This window comes from Balaenoptera borealis (assembly GCF_965194805.1).
Source record: "Balaenoptera borealis genome assembly, chromosome: 3".
Taxonomy (NCBI): domain Eukaryota; kingdom Metazoa; phylum Chordata; class Mammalia; order Artiodactyla; family Balaenopteridae; genus Balaenoptera; species Balaenoptera borealis.
This window is the reverse complement of record NC_138866.1, coordinates 168,518,827-168,543,588: the sequence shown is the minus strand read 5'-3', so window position 1 is coordinate 168,543,588 and position 24,762 is coordinate 168,518,827. Positions and strand designations below refer to the sequence as shown.

Genomic DNA, 24,762 nt, shown 5'->3' with positions numbered 1-24,762 from the left:
TGGTAGGTTGTCTATCTTTACTTCACTTAGTTGTTCTTCTGGGGTTTCATCTTGTTCCTTCATCTGGGACATATTCCTCTGGTGTCTCATTTTATGTGACTTTCTGTGATTCTGGTTTCCATTCCACAGGCTGCAGGATTGTAATTCTTGCTGCTGCTGTCTGCCCTCTGGTGGATGAGGCTGTCTAAGAAGCTTGTGCAGGCTACCTTTTGGGAGGAGCTGGTTCCTACCCAGTGGTGGGTGGAGCTCGGTCTTGTTCCTCTGGTGGGCAGGGCCATGCTCATTGATACTTTAAGCCTCTTGTCTGCTTTTGGGTGGAGCTGTGTTCCCACCCTGTTGGTTGTTTGGCCTGAGGTGACCCAGCACTGGAGCTTACAGGCTGTTTGGTGGGGCTAATGGTGGCCTCTGCAGGGGGGCTCACACCAATGTGTACTTCCCAGAACTGCTGCTGCCAGTGTCTTTGTCCCCACAGTGAGCCATAGCTGCCCCCTGCCTCCACAGGAGATCGCACAATACTAAGCAGGTAGGTCTGGCCCAGTCTTTTATGGAGTCACTGCTTTTTTCACCTGGGTCCTGGTGCACATGAGAGTTTGTGTGTGCCCTCCAAGAGTGGAGTTTCTGTTTCCCCCAGTCCTTTGGAGGTCCTGTGATCAAACCCCGCTGGCCTTCAAAGCCAGATTCTCTGGGGACTCCTCCTCCTGTTGCCGTAACCCCAGGCTGGGAAGGCTCAAAACTTTTACTCCTGTGAGATAACTTCTGTCTTATAATTGTTTTCCAGTTTGTGGGTCACGCACATGGCGGGTATGGGATTTGATTTTATTGTGATTGTGCCCCTCCTACCATCTCGTTGTGGTTTCTTCTTTGTCTTTGGATATAGGGTATCTTTTTTGGTAGGTTCCAGCTTTTTTTCGTCGATGGTTGTTCAGCAGTTAGTTGTGATTTTGGTGTTTTTGTAAGAAGGGCGTGAAATCATGTCCTCCTGCTCCACCATCTTGAGCTAATCCCAAGTCCTTTTCTATATAGTTTTAAATTAAATACATCAGAAGAACTTTATTTGGTTCATGAATGTGTCTTTGAACATATATTTTATAGAAGTTTTAAACTTTGACATAAAGTATGAATACCCTAACAAAGCTATAGAACAAAAGCAAATGTATTCTATGTTTTGGTTGGAATTTCTTGTCCTAAGATTATTACATGACCAAGGTCATGCTCTCAAGGCCAATAACAGACCAATAATTGTCTCATAAAGGATATGCACTAACTGTCTCATAAAGGATATGCAATTTTCAGCCAGCTCTGGCAGATTGTGGACCCAAAGTCCATTGAATGCCTCTGATGTATAGTAGTGGCCTTCTGCCATAGATTCCAGTAGGCAAAGAGAGATGTTACTGAGAGTCCTAACTGAAACAGCAAATGAAAATCAGAGGGGTCCACAAAAAGGGCATCTGGGGTAGTCAGTTGAATGGCTTCCAGGGGACCCTGTCCATCAATGCCCCAGTCAAATGTAGTCATCTTTATGGTAACCTGATTGTTGGGTGCTGTGTGATCCCTGTGAGAGTGTGACAGTATCTGTATAGTCCCACCAATTGCTCAGATGGTTTTTACTTGTGGGGACAGAGAGGGCCTAAAGCATGACAGTCATCTTCCCTGGATTATGCCCCTTACAGATCATGCCCAGGAATTTTACTTCATTTTTAGGTCCTTGTACCTTGTTGTTAATAACAGCCTAGCTATGTGATACTTGTAGGTGAACAGGACATCCAGTTCTTTTTGGGTAGTGCCCTTGTCTGAGCCCACTAGGATGATTTCATCAGTAGAGTGGAAGGTTAGTGCTCCCTCAAGGAGCAGGACTTTTTCCAAGTCTTTACCTATGCATTATTACAGGTAGAGAATTTAGGGAGTCTCATGGAAGGACATTAGTGGTGTAATACAACCCATACTGCGTACAACAAACTAATCCTGATCATGCACATGGAGAGGGATGCTGAGAAGGCCACAGGACACCAGGATTCTTTATCTTGGATGATAACCTCTATAACTGTCACAATGTCAGGTACCACTGGTGCCATAGGTAGTTCTAACGCTTTGTGTAACCCTAATCAATTTAGAGTCTGGGCACCAAAGGTCTTGCGCACAGGCCAGGTGGAGTTACTGAATGGAGAAATAGTTTACAAATATTTGTTGGCCTTTGAAAGCTCAACAATGAAGGCAGTTGCCCCTTTTTATTACCAAGGCCTGTGACTTTGTTTTTGGTAGACAGAGGTGCTAGTGGCCAGTAGTTTGGTAGATCATAATCTTTAACATACCCCACTAAAATACCCTAACTTTAAATCTTATCATGGTGGGGGTTGGTTAGTGCTGCTTGATATAAAAAGTACATTTCTACCAATAACGTATTCGGTGGTAGAAACCACAATAATGGAGGTTTGTAGTAGTCCAAAGGGTATTCCCTTACAGTTGGGTTTGGAAAAGAGTCCTAGTGGTGGGTGGACTAAAACTACAGAGAATTATCTGTTTCCCCCTCATCCTTTTATAAGGGACTGTCAAGATCACAGAAATCTGTTCACCAGTATCCAAAAGGCCCAAGAAATGCAGTATTTCCCCTCCACAGTTTGAACTCTGACCTTAGCATATGTCCTCAGTTCCCCACTGGAGACATAGAGACCTTGTCTAACCTCTAGTCACGTTTATTTATGAAAGCTTAGAGGTCTGAGTAAAAGTGGGAAGGATCTGTATTGATGGATACCACCAGGCACCATTCTTACTAAGTTTAATAAGATTACCTCCTTCATCAAGGAATCAAACTACCCAAGGCTCTAAGGTCTCTTCAGGTCACTGGATAAAATGATTCCAAAGGGCTCTACATTATTTTTAATTAAAGGGACAAGTTTTAATAACTGCTGTGTTCTGGGCTCTCTTTTGGCACCAGGAATGTGCTTGGAGATAACAGTAGTCATTGGATACAGTTCAATTCACAGAGTCTCTGGTTGTTGGATCCATCATCAGAGAACAATAATCAGCATCTAGGGAATTGCTTCCCTAGCTTTTTTAGAGTCCCTCTGTTGGTTCTCTAATTTGACTTACAATGGGAACTCGGCCAGGGAGTTGGGAGCTCAAGGGAAGGACCATTCCCCTGAGAACTGAAAATCTTATGTAAACAATCCATTAGAACTCTCCAAGAGTGCTTTGTGGAATCCACTATCACTGTCTGAGAATCACTGGCATAGCTGATAATGAGCCCTGTTGGACTCATGCAAATAATCCACTAGTACTACGTCAGAGCACCCCAAAGACTTTTTTCATATCTCCCAAAATTGCCCAGTAAAAGTTTCAGTATTTTGCTTTTCTAGAAGAGCATTGTGCTTCATTGACCACCTGCTCAGTGTGTCAGTTTGTCAAAAAATGAGCTGCCAGTTTTTAGTTGGTCAATGAAGACTAACTGAAAGTAACAATTAAGTATTTATTTATTTACTGAGATAGTATAAGCAAGAGCCTAAACAGGAAAGGGCCCTAGCTCCACCAATGTTTAATTTTCCCCACAGAATGGCCCAGAGGTGGGTCATGTGCATCAGAGCAGATGAGAGGAACATCTTACTGTGGAGGAAGTCCCCCCAAAAGCTTTTGATGTTTTATGGACCCAAGTGCCATGAGGAAGTAGAGGAGAGAGGGCTTAGAATGAAAAAATGTTGAACCAGAATGGAGAAAGAGTTTTTAAGGCCACCCAGTAAGATGGTCTAGGCAGAAGTGCTGAACAGTATAATGCCTCACCTGAGGTCTCCTCTGCCTCGTAAGGAGTTTTCCCAGTGGATACACTTGAGCTAGAATGCAGATATGCCAGTCCGGATGGGTCTTAGTCCACGACTGCAGCTACCTCCAACGCCTGCAGTGCACTGGCTCTGCCTCAAATATAGTACGCGGTGTGAAGTTTTTCCCCATGACAGCTGCCAGAGAAGGCCTCTGTAATTGTCCATGATTGAGCCTGAAAGATCACACATAGAATTTTGGCCTGGAGTCAGACTCTCCCCAGTTTTTATATGTATACCTATACCTATTCCTGTATCTATGCCTATTCTGATCATCTGTGTGGACAGTGATACTGAAGAGGGAGTTTGAGGTGTCAGTTGCAGCTCACCAAGCTTCTTCATCTTGGGCAGCAGCCTCTGTGACGGTCCCAAAGTCAGTTAGTGCCAGTGCCCAGGGCTGCACTACAGCACTGAGCCACGATCAGTTGAGTCTCTACACGACTGAGGCCAGGCGCACAAGTCAAACAGGGCTACTGAATGGAGAATTAGTCTCAGAAAACTGTGGCTCCATTAAGCTCAGCAGTTAGGATAGCTGTATCTTTTCTCTGCTAGTCCATTGATACTTTACTGGTAAACAGTAGAACTGCACAGTGTTAGGAGGGTAGGTTTATGGTCCCCACATGCCATAAAATGTCCCTAACTGCAGCAACTACCTTCAGGACTTTGGAGTGAATTCAAGCAGGGATACACTTAGACAGTACATCTGTACCAATATATATTCAATAGTGGGAGCCATTACAGTGGTGGCCATAACAATTGTAATGCTCCAGTGGGGCCCACTTATAGTTGTATCTGATAAAGGTTCTGGTGGTGTTGGACTGAGACTCAAAACCAGAGAGCATTGTTTGTTTCTTCTTTGTATTAGATTCCTAGCACTGCTATAACAAAGTACCACAAACTCATTGACTTAAAACACAGAAATTTATTGTCTCAGAGTTCTGGAGGCTAGAAGTCTGATATCAGGGTGTCAGCAGGGATGGTTACTTCTGAGGGATTATTATTGATAATCTGTTCAATACTTCTGTTCTAGCTTTTGGTGGTTTGCTGGCAATATTTGGTGTTCTTTGGCTTCAACATTTTGAAGTATTTTTTTACAGCAGTAGCCCACTTCCCAGTACCAGAAATCTATATGAGTTTGCTTGGACTGCTATAACAAAGGACCACAAACTGAATGGCTTAAAAAAATATTGTCCTACAATCAGGATGGCAGAAGTCTGGTATTAGATATTGGTAGGGTTGTTTTCTTCTGAGGACTCGAGCAAAAAAACTGTTTTTTGGCTCTGTCCTATCTTCTGGTGGTTTTCTGGCAATATTTGACATTCCTTGGCTTGTAGATTCATCACCCTGATCTATGCCTTCATCTTCACAAGGTGCTCTCCCCATATGTTTGTCTGTCTCTGTGCTCAGATTTCCCATTTTTATAAGGACTAGGACCCACTCTAATAACCTCATTTTAACTTGATTACCTCTGTAAAGACCCTATTTCTAAATGAGGTCACATTCTAAGGTACTGTGGGATAAGAATTCCCTCTTGGTAGAGGGGAAGTGGGAACAATTTAACCTATAACCCCCTCATTGTAGTGTCAGGGATTGTGGAGGGCACAGTTAACTATGCACCAGTATCCAGGAGACCCAATAAATGCAGTTCTCCCCTAGCTCCCCATTGAACTCTTAACCTGATATAGGACCATTGTTCCCCACTAGAGACATAGAAACCTTGGCCCAACCGCTAGTCTTATTTATTTTTAAAAGCTGAAAAACTTGGTTAAAAGTTAATAGGGGTTTTTAATTCCCCACCCTTACCCCCAGGTTCACTGGGAGGAGCAGAGGGAATAGCACTTGTATTAATCGTAAGGCCATGGCCTTGCAGACTCTAGTGGAGCAGCCTAGTGGATCCCATGGCCCACTCACTCTGTGACCATAAGTTCTTGGTGGGAAAGTCCATCAGTCTCCTCTCTGGGAAGCTTTTGTTAAGTAACCTAGATCCAGAGATCTCTTTGGGAAGGATCTAGCCCAAATGGTCTAAGAGGGAGAACAGGCTTACCATTTTTACATTGCTCTTTCTACTGGTCGGTCTTTGCCTTCTGGGCAGTAGCCACATTTTTTTAACTCAGTGATTTGTCAGTGAAGATCTGGATTGTCACAGAATGATCAATGTGGCCTTGTGAGGAGGTTTAATTGGGCTCAATAACCAGAAGAAGTTAACATGAACAAACCTGGAAATCTGAGCCTTGTTGACAGTCTCATCATCTATTGTTCTCACCCCACATCTGTACATCTAAGACACCACTAGGGTGGCTCACAAGGAAACTGTATCCACTGGAAGTATAATTCAGCCATGCCGTTTAGTGGCAAGGAACTCATGGTGCACGGGTCAAATCTCTCAGAACCCAAATAATACCCAGCTGAGGATGTAAATGATCTTGAGTGCTTGTATCCTTTCATCCCAGTGCCATCTTCTTCTTTAGGCAAAGTAGCTGCTGTTTTGTACTCTGAAAGTGGGGGTCACATACCAGAGGTACCATTCTCTTACTTACTAAGTAAAACAAGATTGCCTCCTCCATCTTGGAGGCAAACTACCCAAGTCTCTGAGAGCTTCAGATTGCTGGGGTGAAGTGATCCCAAAAGGCTCTTCATTATTTTACATTTTAGGCATAAGTCCCAACAAAAATTCACTTGTTTTAGGCTGTCTTTTGGTGCCAGGGACATGCTTACAGTTAACAGTAGTATTGGGATGCAATTCAGGGTCTCTGACAAATTTTGTTCCCATCACTGGAGGAACGAATTTTGTTCCCATCAGTAGCTAGCAAATTGCTTCCCTAGCTTTCCTATGAGTGTCTCCTTTGGATCTGTAATTTGACTCATGGAGTTGAGTCAAGTTTGGGCAAGGGGGTGGAAACTAAAGGGAAGGACCGCTGTTCCCTCTTATACCTGAAAAGCTTATGTAAAAAGTCACTAGCCCTCCCCAAAGAAACCCCAGGGTCCACTAGTACTTTTTGAGACACATTAGCATGACTGATAAAGCACCCATGGAACTCTCAGGCTCTTGCATGTGATCCACTAGTATCACTTGAGAGTGTCTGATGGACCTCTCTAACACCTCTCAAAAGTGCCCCATGGGATCTTCAGAGTTTTGCTTTCCTAGAAAGGCACTGTGCTTTACAGGCACACCTCATTTTACTGCATTTCGCAGATACTGCATTTTTTACGAATTGAAGGATTGTGGCAACCTTGCATCAAGCAAGTCTATCGGTGCCATTTTTCCAAAAGCGTTTGCTCACCTCATGTCTCTGTGTCACATTTTGGTAATTCTTACAATATTCAAACTTTTTCATTATTATTATATTTGTTATGGTGATCTGTGATCAGTGACCTTTGATGTTATTATTGTAGTTGTTTTGGGACACCACGAACCACACGCATATAGATGGCAAACTTAATCGATAAACGTTATGTGTGTTCTGACTGCTCCACCATCTCTCTCCCTCTCCTCCAGCCTCCCTATTTCCTCAGACAGAACAATATTGAAATTAGGCCAATTAATAACCCTACCATGGCCTCTGTATGTTCAACTGAAAGGAGGAGTTGCATGTTAGTTTAAATCAAAAGCTAGAAATGATTACGCTAAGTGAGGAGGGCATGTTGAAAGCCGAGATAGGCCAAAAGCTAGACCTCTTGCTCCAAACTATAGCCAAGTTGTGAATGCAAAGGAAAAGTTCTTGAAGGAAACTAAAAGTGCTACTCCAGTGAACACACAAATGATAGGAAAGCGAGACAGCCTTATTGCTGATACGGATAAAATTTCAGTGTTCTGGACAGAAGATGAAACCAGCTACAACATTTGCTTAAGCGAAAGCCTAATCCAGAGCAAGGCCCTAACTCTCGTCAATTCTGTGAAGGCCGAGAGAGGTGAGGAAGCTACAGAAGAAAAGTTTGAAGCTAGCAGAAGTTGGCTCATGATGTTTAAGGAAAGAAGCCATCTCCATAACACAAAAGTGCAAGGGGAAGCAGCAAGTGCTGACGTAGAAGCTGCAGCAAGTTACCCAGGAGATCTAGCTAAGATAATTAATGAAGGTGGCTACACTAAACATCAGATTTTCAATGTAGATGAAACGGCCCCCTATTGGAAGAAGATGCCATCTAGGACTTTCAGAGTTAGAGAGGAGAAGTCAATGCCTGTCTTCAAAACTTCAAAGTACAGGCTGACTCTTGTTAGGGGCTAATGCAGCTGGTAACTTGGAGTTGAAGCCAATGCTCATTTATCATTCTGAAAATCCTAAGGCCCTTAAGAATTATGCTAAATCTACTCTGCCTGTGATCTGTAAATGAACAACAAAGTCCAGATAATAGCACATCTGTTTGCAAAATGGTTTACTGCATATTTTAAGCCCACTGTTGAGACCTACTGCTTAGAAAAAAAGTTTTCTTTCAAAATATTACTGCTCACTGATAATGCACCTGGTCACCCAAGAACTCTTCTGGACCTGTACAACAGGATTAATGTTTTCATGCCTGCTAACACAACATCCATCCTGCAGCCCATGGATCAAGGAGTAATTTCTATTTTCAACTCTTATTATTTAAGAAGTACATTTTGTAAAGCTATAGCTGCCATAGATAGTGATTCCTCTGATGGATCTGGGCAAAGTAAATTGAAAACCTCTGGAAAGGATTCACCACTCTAGATGCCATTAAGAACATTCATGATTCTTGGGAAGAGGTCAAAATGTCAACATTAAGAGAAGTTTGGAAGGAGTTGATTCCAGCCCTCATGGATGACTTTGAAGAATTCAAGACTTCAGTGGAGGAAGTAACTACAGATGTGGTGGAAATAGCAAGAAAACTAGAATTAGAAGTAGAGACTGAAGATGCAACTGAATTGCTAAAATCTCATGACAAGATTTTAATGAATGAAGAGTTGCTTCTTATGGTTGAGCAAAGAAAGTGGTTTCTTGAGATGGAATCTACTCCTGGTGAAGATGATGTGAAGGTTGTTGGAATGACAACAAGGGATTTAGAATATTATATGAACTTAGTTGATAAAGCAGCAGCATGTTTTGAGAGGATTGACTCCAAGTTTGAAAGAAGTTCTGCATGCTGTCAAACAGCATTGCATGCTACAGAGAAATCATTCATGAAAAGAAGAGTCAACCAATGAGCCATACTTCACTGTGGTCTTATTTTAAGAAATTGCCACAGCCACCCCAGCCTTCAGCAACCACCACCCTGATCAGCCAGCAGCCATCAACATCGAGGCAAGACCCTCCACCAGCAAAAAGATCAGGAGTAGCTGAAGGCTCAGATGATGGCTAGCATTTTGTAGCAATAAAGTATTTTTAAAATAAGATACGTACATTGTTTTTTTTAGACATAATGCTATTGCACAATTAATAGACTACTGTATCATGTAAACATAGCTTTTATATATGCACTGGGAAACCAAAAAATTCATATGACTCACTTTATTGCAATATTCGCTTTGTTGCGGGGGTCTGGAACTGAACCCGTGACATCTCCAAGGTGTGCCTGTACTATCCACCCTGCTCACTGCACCAATTTGTCAGAGAAAGCACTGCCAGTTGTTGAGTTGGTCAATTATAACAAGCCAAACTGAAAGTAACAATTACACCTTTATTCGATTACTGTGATAGCATAAGTACAAGTCTAAACAGGAAAGGTCCCAGCTTTATTATTCCATTTTTCCCCACTGAAGGCCCCAGGTAAGAGATGTTTTATCAGAAATGGTTGGTTTCATTGCCAAAGGAGCCCTAAACTAAAGGCTCTTGCCATTTTATGGACCCAGGAGGTAGGGAATGCAGGAAGGGCTAGGAGTGGAAAAGTAGTGAAAACTGAGTCAGATAGGAGAAAATTGTCTTCAAGGCTCCCCAGTAAGGTTGTCAAAGCAGAGTCACCTGAACAGAACAGTGCCTCATTTGAGCCCTTAACTGGGGCTGTGTAAGACTGTGGTTGGCCTGGAGGGGCCTGAACCCATGAATATACTGGCTGTGCAGTCGGTCTAGTGTGGGTAGGAAGCTTTCTCCCATGGTAACTGCCAGGTAAGATGACACATAGGATTTTTACTTGGATCCACACTCCTTAGTTTTGTTTTGTTTTGGTTTTTTTTCACACACACACACACACACTGTATTTTATTTTTACAAGAGATAAATAGACTGACACCAAGCATTGTACATGGATGACCACAACAAAAGCAACAATGATTGCAATTACCAAACCTGAAACACACTCATACTATATCATAATATTGACATTCAGTCCAGTAATCCTCCACTGTAACAGCTCCTTTACTTTTCAGTGAAAATTGATTTGTATATTCTTTGCCTCTGAGTCCTTGTGGGATTTTTTTTTTTTTAATTCAGACAGAAAGTCACAAAAATTATACTCATCCTCATCAGTTCACTCAGTCCCATGTAATTAAATTTTTTTTTTCATCTTGATCTTTTGTTAGCACTTTTTTGAGTTCATCAGTTTTTCATTAGAGTTCTGAAAATGCTTATTCATTCAGTTCAGCAGTACAGTCAGTTACCAGAAACCTGTACTTGTCAGAGTCTTTTCCATGAATTTCTTGAAGATGAAACCGTTTTATAGGAACATATCTGCAAAAGCATCAGAGTACACCCAGAACTGTCTGTAAATGACAAAAGACTTAAAAATGACCACGGTTAAAGATTTGATGAAAGTTCATAATAATGCAGTTGACAAGAAAATTAGTTATTTCTGAGATATACATTTTAAAGTAATAACTAGGATTATTACTTATAACATTATACCAGAACATATAAGATTTTTAGAAATTTCATGTAATGTCTGAAACATTTATATTAACATATTTCCATACAAATAACCCAATGAAACTTTAGTATTAGTTGTTTTGTTTGTTTGTTTGTTTATACTGCAGGTTCTTATTAGGCATCAATTTTATACACATCAGTGTATACACGTCAATCCCAATCGCCCAATTCAGGACACCACCATCCCCACCCCACTGCAGTTTTCCCCCCTTGGTGTCCATATGTCCATTCTCTACATCTGTGTCTCAACTTCTGCCCTGCAAACCGGCTCATCTGTACCATTTTTCTAGGTTCCACATACATGCATTAATATACGATATTTGTTTTTCTCTTTCTGACTTACTTCACTCTGTATGACAGTCTCTAGATCCATCCACTTCTCAACAAATGACTCAATTTCGTTCCTTTTTATGGCTGAGTAATATTCCATTATATATATGTACCACAACTTCTTTATCCATTCGTCTGTTGATGGGCATTTAGGTTGCTTCCATGACCTGGCTATTGTAAATAGTGCTGCAATGAACATTGGGGTGCATGTGTCTTTTTGAATTACGGTTTTCTCTGGGTATATGCCCAGTAGTGGGATTGCTGGGTCATATGGTAATTCTATTTTTAGTTTTTTAAGGACCCTCCATATTGTTCTCCATAGTGGCGGTATCAATTTACATTCCCACCAACAGTGCAGGAGGGTTCGCTTTTCTCCACACCCTCTCCAGCATTTGTTGTTTGTAGATTTTCTGATGATGCCCATTCTAACAGGAGTGAGGTGATACCTCATTGTAGTTTTGATTTGCATTTCTCTAATAATTAGTGATGTTGAGCATCTTTTCATGTGCTTCGTGGCCGTCTGTATGTCTTCTTTGGAGAAATGTCTATTTAGGTCTTCTGCCCATTTTTGGATTGGGGTGTTTGTTTCTTTAATATTGAGCTGAATGAGCTGTTTATATATTTTGGCGATTAATCCTTTGTCCGTTGATTCGTTTGCAAATATTTTCTCCCATTCTGAGGGTTGTCTTTTCGTCTTGTTTATGGTTTCCTTTGCTTCGCAAAAGCTTTTAAGTTTCATTAGGTCTCATTTGTTTCTTTTTGTTTTTATTTCCATTACTCTAGGAGGTGGATCAAAAAAGATCTTGCTGTGATTTATGTCAGAGTGTTCTTCCTATGTTTTCCTCTAAGAGTTTTATAGTGTCCAGTCTTATATTTAGGTCTCTAATCCATTTTGAGTTTATTTTTGTGTATAGTGTTAGGGAGTATTCTAATTTCATTCTTTTACATGTAGCTGTCCAGTTTTCCCAGCACCACTTATTGAAGAGACTGTCTTTTCTCCATTGTATATCTTTGCCTCCTTTGTCATAGATTAGTTGGCCATAGGTGCGTGGGTTAATCTCTGGGCTTTCTATCTTGTTCCATTGATCTATGTTTCTGTTTTTGTGCCAGTACTATATTGTCTTGATTACTGTAGCTTTGTAGTATAGTCTGAAGTCAGGGAGTCTGATTCCTCCAGCTCCATTTTTTTCCCTCAAGACTGCTTTGGCTATTCGGGGTCTTTTGTGACTCCATACAAATTTTAAGATGATTTGTTCTAGCTCCGTAAAAAATGCCATTGGTAATTTGATAGGGATTGCATTGAATCTGTATATTGCTTTGGGTAGTATACTCATTTTCACAATGTTGATTCTTCCAATCCAAGAACATGGTATATCTCTCCATCTGTTGGTATCATCTTTAATTTCTTTCATCAGTGTCTTATAGTTTTCTGCATACAGGTCTTTTGTCTCCCTAGGTAGGTTTATTCCTAGGTATTTTATTCTTTTTGTTGCAATGGTAAATGGGAGTGTTTCCATAATTTCTCTTTCAGATTTTTCATCATTAGTGTATAGGAATGCAAGAGATTTCTGTGCATTAATTTTGTATCCTGCAACTTTACCATATTCATTAATTAGCTCTAGCAGTTTTCTGGTGGCAGTTTTAGGATTCTCTATGTATAGTATCATGTCATCCGCAAACAGTGACAGTTTTACTTCTTCTTTTCCAATTTGTATTCCTTTTATTTCTTTTTCTTCTCTGATTGCCGTGGCTAGGACTTCCAGAACTATGTTGAATAATAGTGGTGAGAGTGGACATCCTTGTCTCGTTCCTGATCTTAGAGGAAATGCTTTCAGTTTTTCACCATTGAGAATGAAGTTTGCTGTGGGTTTGTCATACATGGCCTTTATTATGTTGAGGTAGGTTCCCTCTATGCCCACTTTCTGGAGAGTTTGTATCATAAATGGGTGTTGAATTTTGTCAAAAGCTTTTTCTGCATCTATTGAGATGATCATATGGTTTTTATTCTTCAATTTGTTAATATGGTGTATCACATTGATTGATTTGCGTATATTGAAGAATCCTTGCATCCCTGGGATAAATCCCACTTGATCGTGGTGTATGATCCTTTTAATGTGTTGTTGGATTCTGTTTGCTAGTATTGTGTTGAGGATTTTTGCATCTATATTCATCAGTGATATTGGTCTGTAATTTTCTTTTTTTGTAGTGTCTTTGTCTGGTTTTGGTATCAGGGTGATGGTGGCCTCATAGAATGAGTTTGGGAGTGTTCCTTCCTCTGCAATTTTTTGGAAGAGTTTGAGAAGGATAGGTGTTAGCTCTTCTCTAAATGTTTGATAGAATTCACCTGTGAAGCCATCCGGTCCTGGGCTTTTGTTTGTTGGAAGATTTTTAATCACAGTTTCAATTTCATTGTGATTGGTCTGTTCATATTTTCTGTTTCTTCCTGGTTCAGTCGTGGAAGGTTATACCTTTCTAAAAATTTGTCCATTTCTTCCAGGTTGTCCATTTTATTGGCATAAAGTTGCTTGTAGTAGTCTCTTAGGATGCTTTGTATTTCTGCGGTGTCTGTTGTAATTTCTCCTTTTTCATTTCTGATTTTATTGATTTGAGTCCTCTCCCTCTTTTTCTTGATGAGTCTGGCTAATGGCTTATCAATTTTGTTTATCTTTGCAAAGAACCAACTTTTAGTTTTATTGATCTTTGCTATTGTTTTCTTTGTTTCTATTTCATTTATTTCTGCTCTGATCTTTATGATTTCTTTCCTTCTGCTAACTTTGGGTTTTGTTTGTTCTTCTTTCTCTAGTTTCTTTAGGTGTAAGGTTAGATTGTTTATTTGAGAGTTTTCTTGTTTCTTGAGGTAGGCTTGTATAGCTATAAACTTCCCTTTAGAACTGCTTTTGCTGCATCCCATAGGTTTTGGGTCGTCGTGTTTTCATTGTCATCTGTCTCTAGGTATTTTTTGATTTCCTCTTTGATTTCTTCAGTGATCTCTTGGTTATTTAGTAACGTATTGTTTAGCCTCCATGTGTTTGTCTTTTTTACGTTCTTTTCCCTGTAATTCATTTCTAATCTCATAGCGCTGTGGTCAGAAAAGATGCTTGATATGATTTCAATTTTCTTAAATTTACTGAGGCTTGATTTGTGACCCAAGATGTGATCTATCCTGGAGAATGTTCCGTGCGCACTTGAGAAGAACGTGTAATCTGCTGTTTTTGGATGGAATGTCCTATATATATCAATTAAATCTAACTGGTCTATTGTGTCATTTAAAGCTTCTGTTTCCTTATTTATTTTCATTTTGGATGATCTGTCCATTGGTGTAAGTGAGGTGTTAAAGTCCCCCACTATTATTGTGTTACTGTCGATTTCCTCTTTTATAGCTGTTAGCAGTTGCCTTATGTATTGAAGTGCTCCTATGTTAGGTGCATATATATTTATAATTGTTATATCTTCTTCTTGGATTGATCCCTTGATCATTATGTAGTGTCCTTCCTTGTCTCTTGTAACATTCTTTATTTTAAAGTCTATTTTATCTGATATGAGTATAGCTACTCCAGCTTTCTTTTGATTTCCATTTGCATGGAATATCTTTTTCCATCCCCTCACTTTCAGTCTGTATGTGTCCCTAGGTCTAAAGCAGGTCTCTTGTAGACAGCATATATATGAGTCTTGTTTTTGTATCCATTCAGCCAGTCTATGTCTTTTGATTGGGGCATTTAATCCATTCACGTTTAAGGTAATTATCGATATGTATGTTCCTATGACCATTTTCTTAATTGTTTTGGGTTTGTTTTTGTAGGTCCTTTTCTTCTCTTGTGTTTCTCACTTAGAGAAGTTCCTTTAGCATTTGTTGTAGAGCTGGTTTGGTGGTGCTGAATTCTCGTAGCTTTTGCTTGTCTGTAAAGCTTTTGATTTCTCCATCAAATCTAAATGAGATCCTTGCCGGGTAGAGTAATCTTGGTTGTAGGTTCTTCCCTTTCATCACTTTAAGTATATCATGCCACTCCCTTCTGGCTTGTAGAGTTTCTGCTGAGAAATCAGCTGTTAACCTTATGGGAGTTCCCTTGTATGTTATTTGTCATTTTTCCCTTGCTGCTTTCAATAATTTTTCTTTGTCTTTGATTTTTGCCAATTTGATTACTATGTGTCTCAGCGTGTTTCTCCTTGGGTTTATCCTGTATGAGACTCTCTGCACTTCCTGGATTTGGGTGGCTATTTCCTTTCCCATGTTAGGGAAGTTTTCGACTATAATCTCTTCAAATATTTTCTCTGGTCCTTTCTCTCTCTCTTCTCCTTCTGAGACCCCTATAATGTGAATGTTGTTGCGTTTAATGTTGTCCCAGAGGTCTCTTAGGCTGTCTTCATTTCTTTTCATTCTTTTTTCTTTAGTCTCTTCCACAGCAGTGAATTCCACCATTCTGTCTTCCAGGTCACCTATCCGTTCTTCTGCCTCAGTTATTCTGCTATTGATTCCTTCTAGTGTAGTTTTCATTTCAGTTATTGTATTGGTCATCTCTGTTTGTTTCTTCTTTAATTCTTCTAGGTCTTTGTTAATCATTTCTTGCAACTTCTCAATCTTTGCCTCCATTCTTATTCCGAGGTCCTGGATCACCTTCACTATCATTATTCTGAATTCTTTTTCTGGAAGGTTGCGTATCTCCACTTCATTTAGTTGTTTTTCAGGGGGTTTTTCTTGTTCCTTCATCTGGTACATAGCCCTCTGCCTTTTCATCTTGTCTATCTTTCTGTAACTGTGGTTTTTGTTCCACAGGCTGCAGGATTGTAGTTCTTCTTGCTTCTGCTCTCTGCCCTCTGGTGGATGAGGCTATCTAGGAGGCTTGATGGGAGGGACTGGTGGTGGGTAGAGCTGACTGTTGCTCTGGTGGGCAGAGCTCAGTAAAACCTTAATCCACTTGACTGTTGATGGGTGGGGCTGGGTTCCCTCCCTGTTGGTTGTTTGGCCTGAGGCAACCCAACACTGGAGCCTACCTGGGCTCTTTGGTGTGGTTAATGGCAGACTCTGGGAGGGCTCACGCCAAGGAGCACTTCCCAGAACCTCCGCTGCCAGTGTCCTTGTCCCCACGGTGATACAGAGCCACCTCCCGCCTCTGCAGGAGACCCCCCAACACCAGCAGGTAGGTCTGGTTCAGTCTCCCCCAGGGTCACTGCTCCTTCCCCTGGGTCCCGATGCACACACTACTTTGTGTGTGCCCTCCAAGAGTGGGGTCTCTGTTTCCCCCAGTCCTGTAGAAGTCCTGCAGTCAATTCCCACTAGGCTTCAAAGTCTGATTCTCTAGGAATTCCTCCTCTCGTTGCCAGACCCCCAGGTTGGGAAGCCTGACGTGGGGCTCAGAACCTTCACTCCAGTGGGTGGACTTCTGTGGTATAAGTGTTCACCAGTCTGTGAGTCACCCACCCAGCAGTTATGGGATTTGATTTTACTCTGATTGCGCCCCTCCTACCGTCTCACTGTGGCTTCTCCTCTGTCCTTGGACGTGGGGTATCCTCCTTGGTGAAGTCCAGGGTCTTCCTGTCAATGATTGTCCAGCAGCCAGTTGTGATTCTGGTGCTCTCGCAAGAGGGAGTGAGAGCACATCCTTCTACTCCGCCATCTTGGTTAATCCCCCACACTCCTTAGTTTTTACACACATGTACATATATTCATACACACATGCATGTGCATGTGCACCTATATATGCATATGTTATGTACACATATATTTTAGAAATCATGCGGACTCTCAAACACCTTCAGTTCTAGTCCCTCAGGTCTCCTTCTTGCCTTCCTCCATTTCATATGTGTATGTCCTTTCTTCCAGGGTGTTAATCCTGACTCTTAAAACATCAGCAGATTTATGTATTTGCTCAACCCTACAATGCTTCAACCCTTGTTACAGAATTACTTAGCACATACCACTAAAAAAAAGCCTACTAGGAAGATTTAGTGATTTGCTTTCTGTCTTTCCCCCATACTCTTGCCCAAGACTGAGGGTATGTTTCAAACACTATTTATGACTAATTTGAATCAGCTTTTTTTTTAACCCTTCAGTAGGTTCATTTCATTATGTTTTTTCTTTTCCTCTTCTTATCCTTGTTGATTTCGTTTTATTTTTGGAATGTATGGAACATTGACCTACTTCCAGAAGTAAATAATATACCAAAGGTATACTTAAGAGTGTCATTTCTTCCCCAGTCCTTCCCATGCATTCCCCAGTCCTCTCTCCCACCCTGTCTTCTGGGAGGTAACCAACTACATGATTTTTTTGCTTATCTTTTCTGTGCTTCATCTTGTAAAGTTAATATCTCTCTATTTCTCATTTCTTCCAATTACTGCTTTCTGAACCAAAAGTTAGCGTACTAGATACCCTTTAAAATTTTTTTTCCACTTAACATGACCTCCTAGAAATTCCTCCCTGTAGTTTATAAAAATCTTTTTAAAATTTTTACATAAATATGTAAAATAGTACCACATTATATACCATAGTTTATACTATACCATAATTTATTGTATACACCTTGGTTTATTCAACCAGTATCCTGTTCTTGAACATTTAGGTGGTTTAAAATATTTTGCAATTACAAATAATACTGTAATGAATAACCTTGTACATATGTATTTTTATTGTTTCATCTACTATTGTATATTTATGTAATGTATACATACCCCAAAAGTAGAGATTAGTATGAAATATATTTGATTCCTCAAAATATCTATGAAATAACAAGACAGTTTCAGTAGCACCCATTAAAACTTTTCTTATTTTCATGTAAGACCTAACATTTATGGCAATTCATTGATAACTTTAAAAATGAGAGAAAATGCTACTGTACACTTGTTATAAATTTGAAATCTAGAGATTTCACAATGGATCTGTTTTCCCATTTAGTGGACTAAATGGATCTCTTTACGTAGGTCATATTGGAGTACTGGGTGAAAATCTTATGCTTGTAAATCAAGATTCAGTGTCAAAACCCCAAATGCAAGTAGAGAAACAAATACCTTACAGAAAGGAGAGGAGTCATAGTAAGTATAATAATTATGGGTAACTTTAAATTATTTTAAACTCATCAGAAGGTCTTTTTTCTTTGGTTCATGAATATGTATTTGAGTGTATATTTTATAGAAGTAAAAATAAATGACCTAAACTGAATGCCCTAACATAACTAGAGAACAAAATCAAAAGTGTTAATACCTTCAGATTGGAATTTCTAGTCATAAGATTATTTAACAGCCATAGGACATGCACTCAGTATCCACCAAGGACCAATAGCTGTTCAATAGTATCTCAAAGTGTGTGTGCCTTTTAGATGATTCTGGGAGATTACAGGTTCCAGGAAATTATGCCCAGTGGGCACTTCTGACCAGTATCAGGGCCATTCTGCCATAGGCTCCAACTGACAAACCGAGAAGTTTTTGAGATCTGTAGCTAAAACAGCAAATAGGAATCAGAGAGGCTTAGGGGAAGGGCAGCCTGGGAGGCTTGCTAGAGACTCCCGCCCCCGCACCAGGGTATTCTGTTAATCGGGCCCCACACAGGGCAAGGTCTTCTTGGTAACCTCATAGATAGGTGCCATCAAGTTCCCTGCGTGGAAAGTGCCAGTACCAGAAAAGTACGACCAATTGCTGGATCTTCTTTTTTATTTGGGGGAGTTGAGAGGATCAAATATTGGCAATCATCTCCTCTGGAATAGGATGTTGTCACCCTTTCCAGATCATGCCTAGGAATTTCACTTGGATGATAGATCCTGGTACCTTGTCTGTGTTAATGGCTCAGTCATGTTGCCCCATGTGAGGCTGCAGAGTGACCAGTCCTTATTGGGTAATGACCTTGTCTGGGACCACCAGGAAGACATCTTCAGTATTGTGCAAGGCTAGTGTTCCTTCCAGTAGCCAGACTTTTTCTAGGTCTTATCATATCTGATGACAAATAGTAGGGGAATTTAGGTAGACTTGTGGAAGGATGTTAGTGGTATATTGCAACCCATTCCACATAAAATTAAACTGATCCTGGATTATCCACGTGGACAGTGGTGTCATTTGTTGTACACCAAGTTTCTTTATCTTGGGCAGTAGCCTCTGTGACAGTTTCAAAGTCAGGTACTGCCAGTGCTTAGAGTTTTACTACAGTGTTGAGCTGCCGATAATCCCTTGAGACTCCACGCTCCTAAGGCCATGTGCACAGGTCAGATAGGGCTATTGAGTGGAGAATTAGTCTCATGAAGAACTTTGTTGTTCTTAAACTCAGCAATGAAGGCACTGCTTTTTTCTTTTTCACTCTAGGCAGTTGCTACTCTTTTTGATAAACAACAGCACTAGGGGCTGCTAGTCAGGGAGGTTTGTGGTCTTCCATATGCCCCACTAAAATGGTGTTAACTGGAGCAGTTTTCTTCAGGGCTTGTGGGCAAATGTGAGCAGGTGTTCACTTAGACAGTACATCTATATTGGTAATACATTCAGTAGTGAATGCCATAAAAAGGTTTTATTTGGAGTTTGGAGGTGGCCAAAGAGACCCATCCACAGTGGGTCTAGGTAAGGGTCCAACTGGTAGTGACCTCAGACCCAAAATCAGAGACATTATTTGTTTTCCCCTCATTCTGGTGATGGGGTTTGTGCGTCACAGTCGCCTCTGCGCTAGTATCCAAAAGGCCCAGAGATATAATTCTTCCCTACCTCCCCATTGAACTCTGACCCTGGGATACAACCTCTGGTCCCTACTGGGGATATTGGGACCTGGTCTTTGTTGTTGAAAGTTGAGAGTTCGCAATACAAGTTAGAAGGGCTCACCTATTCATCTCCATATTCACAGGGAGAAGCAGAGGGGATAACACTTTCATTAATCATAGCACTTGTTAACATGCAGACCCTAATGGGGCTACCTTTTGTGGCCCTTATGGCCTAATATCTGGCCATCAACCTCCTCTTTGAATAACCAGACTCAGAGAGCTTCTCTAGAAGCATCATCCAGGAGAGAGCACATGGTTACCGTTTTATACTGCTCTCTTTGCCAGTCAGTCCTTACTATTTGGGCAGAAGCTGTTTTCTCCGTGCCTGAAAAGATGTCAGTTAGGTTCTGGATTTTGTTTCAGAACATTATCACCTGACCTGATGAAGAAGTTTGATTTAGGGCTTCCCTGGTGGCGCAGTGGTTGAGAATCTGCCTGCCAGTGCAGGGGACACGGGTTCGAGCCCTGGTCTGGGAGGATCCCACGTGCCGCGGAGCATCTGGGCCCGTGAGCCACAATTGCTGAGCCTGCGCATCTGGCCTGTGCTCCGCAACAAGAGAGGCCCGCGATAGTGAGAGGCCCACGCCCCGCGATGAAGAGTGGCCCCCGCTTGCCACAACTAGAAGACAGCCCTCGCACAGAAACGAAGACCCAACACAGCCATAAATTAATTAATTAATTAATTTTTTTTTAAAAAAGTTTGATTTAGTTCGATAACCAACAGGAGTAGCACAAATAAATCTAGACATGTGAGCTGGTTAACAATCTTATCTACTGTTCTTACTCATTATTATAGCATGATTAACAGGGCTGCTCTAGACTCTGCATTGGTGGTCCAAACATGATTTTAGTGATAGGTTCAGGCGGAAAGCCGTCAGAGCATGAACAGTTCCCAGATGAGGAAGGAGAGCATCTCGGTATTTGCCTCTCATCTTCCCTCTTTCTTCCTCCTCCTTGAGCAAACTTTCTGCTGTCAGGGCAGACTTAAAAAGGGGTTTTAGAGTGACCACAACCCACAAAGTACCATGGTCCCTCACGAAGTTTACGATTACCTCCTTCACCATGCAAGTGAACAACCCAGGTCTCTAAGGTCTCTTTACATCACTGGGCAAAGCAATCCCAAGGAGTTCTATATTTATTTAATTAAATCATGAGTCTCAATAACTTACTGTGTTGTAGGCTGTCCATCGTTGTCTGGGACCTCATTAAAGCTGACAGCAATGGTTGGGTGCAGCTTAGCTTGTACTTAGTACTCTCATCAGAGGACAATAGCAGTAGCCAGGGAATTGCTTCCCTAGATTTCCCAGAGCCCCTCTGTTGGGTCCCTAGTTTGACCCACCAGGCATTTTGGCAGGGACTCTGGGACTAAAGAGAAGGACCACTGTTACCCCTCTAACCCCAAAAGCTTGCATAAACAATCTGCTAGCCCTCTCCAGCAGTACCCCAGGGCATTCTTGACATAGCACTTCCTGAGACTCATTGCTGTGGCTGGCAAAGTGCATTTTAGGACCCTCAGACTCCTGCAAATGACCAGCTAGTACTTCCCAAGAAGCCTTGTAGTCTTCTCTAGCATCTCCCCAAAATGCCCTGGGGGATCTTCATGCTTTTTACTTTTCCAGAAAGGCATTGTGCTTAATTGGGCCACCCTGCTTGCCACCATTTGTCACTGAGAGAGAGCTACCAGTTGTGAAGGTGGTCTATAAAGACAACGAACCAAATAGAAAGTAACAAGCCTTTATTCACTTACTGCAATAATATAAGTAAGACTCTAAACGTGAAAGGGCACGAGCTCCACCAGTGTTTCAACTAGTCTTTCATTTCCCCATGAAACGTCATCCAGCAAACATCTGATGTATTAGTACAGAGGGGAATATCTCACTCTGCGTACAGATGTTTATATACTATCTTATCTATCTATTTAATTATCTACCATTGTAGCAGTACTTATACTATACCAATACCATAGTTGTGGTATATATATCAGTTTATTCAACCAATGTCCTGTGCTTGAACATGTAGATATGGTTGTAAGTGTTTTGCAATTAATGAATGGTCTTCTGCATAGGCATTTTCATTGTTTGGTCTATTATTATGTACTAAACTAAAGCATAAATAACCCATGAAACCTGAAGACCAATATAAAATGTATTTGTTGCTTAGGAATATTTATGAAATAATGAGACAGCTTCAGCATCATCCAGTTTTATGACAGATCTAGCATTATAATAATTGACTTATGACTTTATAAAAATGAGACAAAATGCTACTGTACACTTGTTATAAATTTGAAATCTAGAGATTGCACATTTAGTGGACTAAATGCATCTCTTTATATAGGTTATTATGGAGTACCAGATAAAAATCCTGTGCTTGTGAAACAAGTTTCAGTTTCAAAACCCCAAATGCAAGTAAAGAAACAAATAACTTCCAGAGAGGAGAGACGCAATAGTAAGTATAATAAAAGGAAACTTTAAATTATTTTAAATTAAACTCATCAGAAGATTTTTTTTCCTTTGGTTCATGAATATGTATTTGAGCATATATTTCATAGAAGTAAAAATAAATGACCTAAAGTGTGAATACCCCAAGATAATTAGAGAACAAAAGCAAAAGTAATGATACCTTTTGGTTGGTATTTGCGCAGTCAATAATTACTAAGTAACAAGACTGACTACTTCCACACACACTCATGAAAACTATTCACATGATTTTTCTCAGTTCACCTTTATGGAAAGAAAATTTGATTATTTGGCGTATCCAGAAGTTCCATTATACATATATCATTTTCTACTTAGCATTTCCTCTTCAAAACGAGAAAAACGATACGATAACACTTGAAAATCTACCTCCTGAGAAGAAAGGTTTATTTTCAAGAAACCAGTCTCAAACTAAGAACCTTAGAGCTATCAGACAGGAGAATCTTGATAGTAAGTAATTATACATAAATTTTATAAATTGTTTTTAATTAAATTCAGAACACTTTTTTGTTCATGAATATATCTTCAACCATTTGCTTCTTTAGTAATTATTCCCATCATACTTTAGATCTTTATTGATGATTTATCTGTTTCTTTTATAATCACTGAATTAGATATGTTAAATCTTACACTTTGTGGATTTTTCTATTTATTCTTGTAGTCGTGGCAGGCTTTGGTTTATATCTTATGATACTCTATTATTTATGTGCATATAAATTTTAAATTGATAACATTCTTGGGGGACAGAACATTTTATCCTAATGAAGAGACCCACTTCATCATTTTTATAGTTTTTATTTGTTTATTTTCCTTTAAAACTACCTTATCTGCTATGAGGGTAGCTCCATAAACTTTCTTCTGGTTGGTATTTGCATGATACATTTTTTTTTTCTATCATGTTGCTTTAATTTACCTGTGTCTTTATGATTTTGCTCTATATTTTGTAAGAAACTTATGATTGTCTATATTTTAGAATTCAGCCTGATCTTTTAATTGCCTCTCATAATCATATATAAACCAATTATTGATATTTTTAAGTGTAATTCCACCATTTTGTATTCCACCATTTTTTGTATCTGATGTTTCTTTCACTCTTTCACTCTATTTTTTATCATTATATATATTTTTCATTAGCCATATTTAATACCCAAAATTTGAACTTTATTCAAAAGTATGAATACTGTAAAACAAAATAATAATTTAAAACATAAGTATTTATAATAATGTTTATAATAATAATATTTCTAAATTAAATACATTTAATGCTTCTGTATATCTGAAAAGTAACGACTGCTTATATATACACGTGTGAGAAGTGTGTTCACATGATGTTTACACTTCAAATAGTGATTTGTATATATCATTAAAAGATGAGATAAAATATTGTTGGGTAACTAACATATATTGTAAATATAGAGGTTCCACCACAGATCTGGTTCTCTATTTAGTGCTTTTATGAGCCTTTCTTCCTGAAGCTCAGAAAAGGGAAGAGGTATCAGATGAAAGTCTTTTGCCTGACATTTGGAACTGCTAGAAAGAAAAGACTCAAGTTGTAAATGCTGAATTATGAGTATTATAAAATTATTTTACATTTTAATTGTTTTAAGCAGAATTATGTTCATGAATGTGTGAGCTTACAGACATCTAAGTCAAATTTTTACTGTGTTATTTAAATTCCTGTTTCTTGATTTCCTTGAATTTTGTTTGTTCTGTCGATTATGGAGCGAATGTATTCTCCCACTGTGATTGTGGATTTATCTATTTCTTCTTGTAGTATTGTCCTTTTTCCTTATACTGTCTATGTTGTTAGATGCATACAAAAAAAAATATTTGATAGTCCTTATGGACTCAACATTTTCTTTTTATAAAAGGTACCATCTTAGTCTGTCTCCAGTAAGGTCGTTTGACTAAAATCCTATTTTGTATGACATTGACATAACTCCTGCAGATTTATTTTGGTTAGTATTTGCATGGCATATCTTTTTTCACTTCCTTACTTTCCAATTTTCTATATTCTTATAATTTAGTGACCTCTTATAAATAGATTATAGTTAAATTGCTTATAAATCCAGTGTGACTGTCTTTGTCTCTCCGTACAACATGTAATCCACTTATAATTATTGTACTTACTTATATATTTAGATTTAAATATTTCCTTTTTTGGGCGCTTTCTATTTTTCCTACCTGATCCAGGTTTCTTTCTATTTTCTTTCCTTATTTTTGAATTATTACTTTCTAATTAGTTTAACTTTTAAATCAATCATATACATTGTTAAAAATATTTTAATATTTTTAAAATATTAATACCCTTAGTACAGTAAAGTCTAATTACAACTTTCTTTTTTTCTAAATAAATTTATTTATTTTATTTATTTATTTTTGGCTGCGTTGGGTCTTTGTTGCTGCACACAGGCTTTCTCCAGTTGCGGTGAGCAGGGGCTACTCTTTGTTGCGGTGCACGGGCTTCTCACTGCGGTGGCTTCTCTTGTTGTGGAGCACGGGCCCTAGGTGCCTGGGCTTCAGTAGTTGTGGCACGTGGGCACGTGGGCTCAGTAGTTGTGGCTCGCAGGCTCTAGAGCACAGGCTCAGTAGTTGTGGCACACAGGCTTAGCTG

At 39.7% G+C, this 24,762-nt stretch overlaps 1 protein-coding gene across 2 annotated transcripts in view; it reads left to right on the top strand.

Moving 5' to 3' along the window:
* The window catches only part of CCDC7 (coiled-coil domain containing 7), a 324,264-nt gene that overhangs the window by 211,949 nt on the left and 87,553 nt on the right, over window positions 1-24,762 (top strand). For both annotated transcript variants that reach the window (XR_014242606.1, XM_082385250.1), the window contains 3 exons: window positions 17,861-17,971; window positions 22,009-22,119; window positions 22,467-22,598. Coding sequence is in view for 1 of the 2 variants with exons in the window: in XM_082385250.1 (XP_082241376.1) it covers window positions 17,861-17,971; window positions 22,009-22,119; window positions 22,467-22,598 (354 nt within the window). In the remaining variant the exon portion in view is untranslated. The remainder of the gene's footprint in view (window positions 1-17,860; window positions 17,972-22,008; window positions 22,120-22,466; window positions 22,599-24,762) is intronic.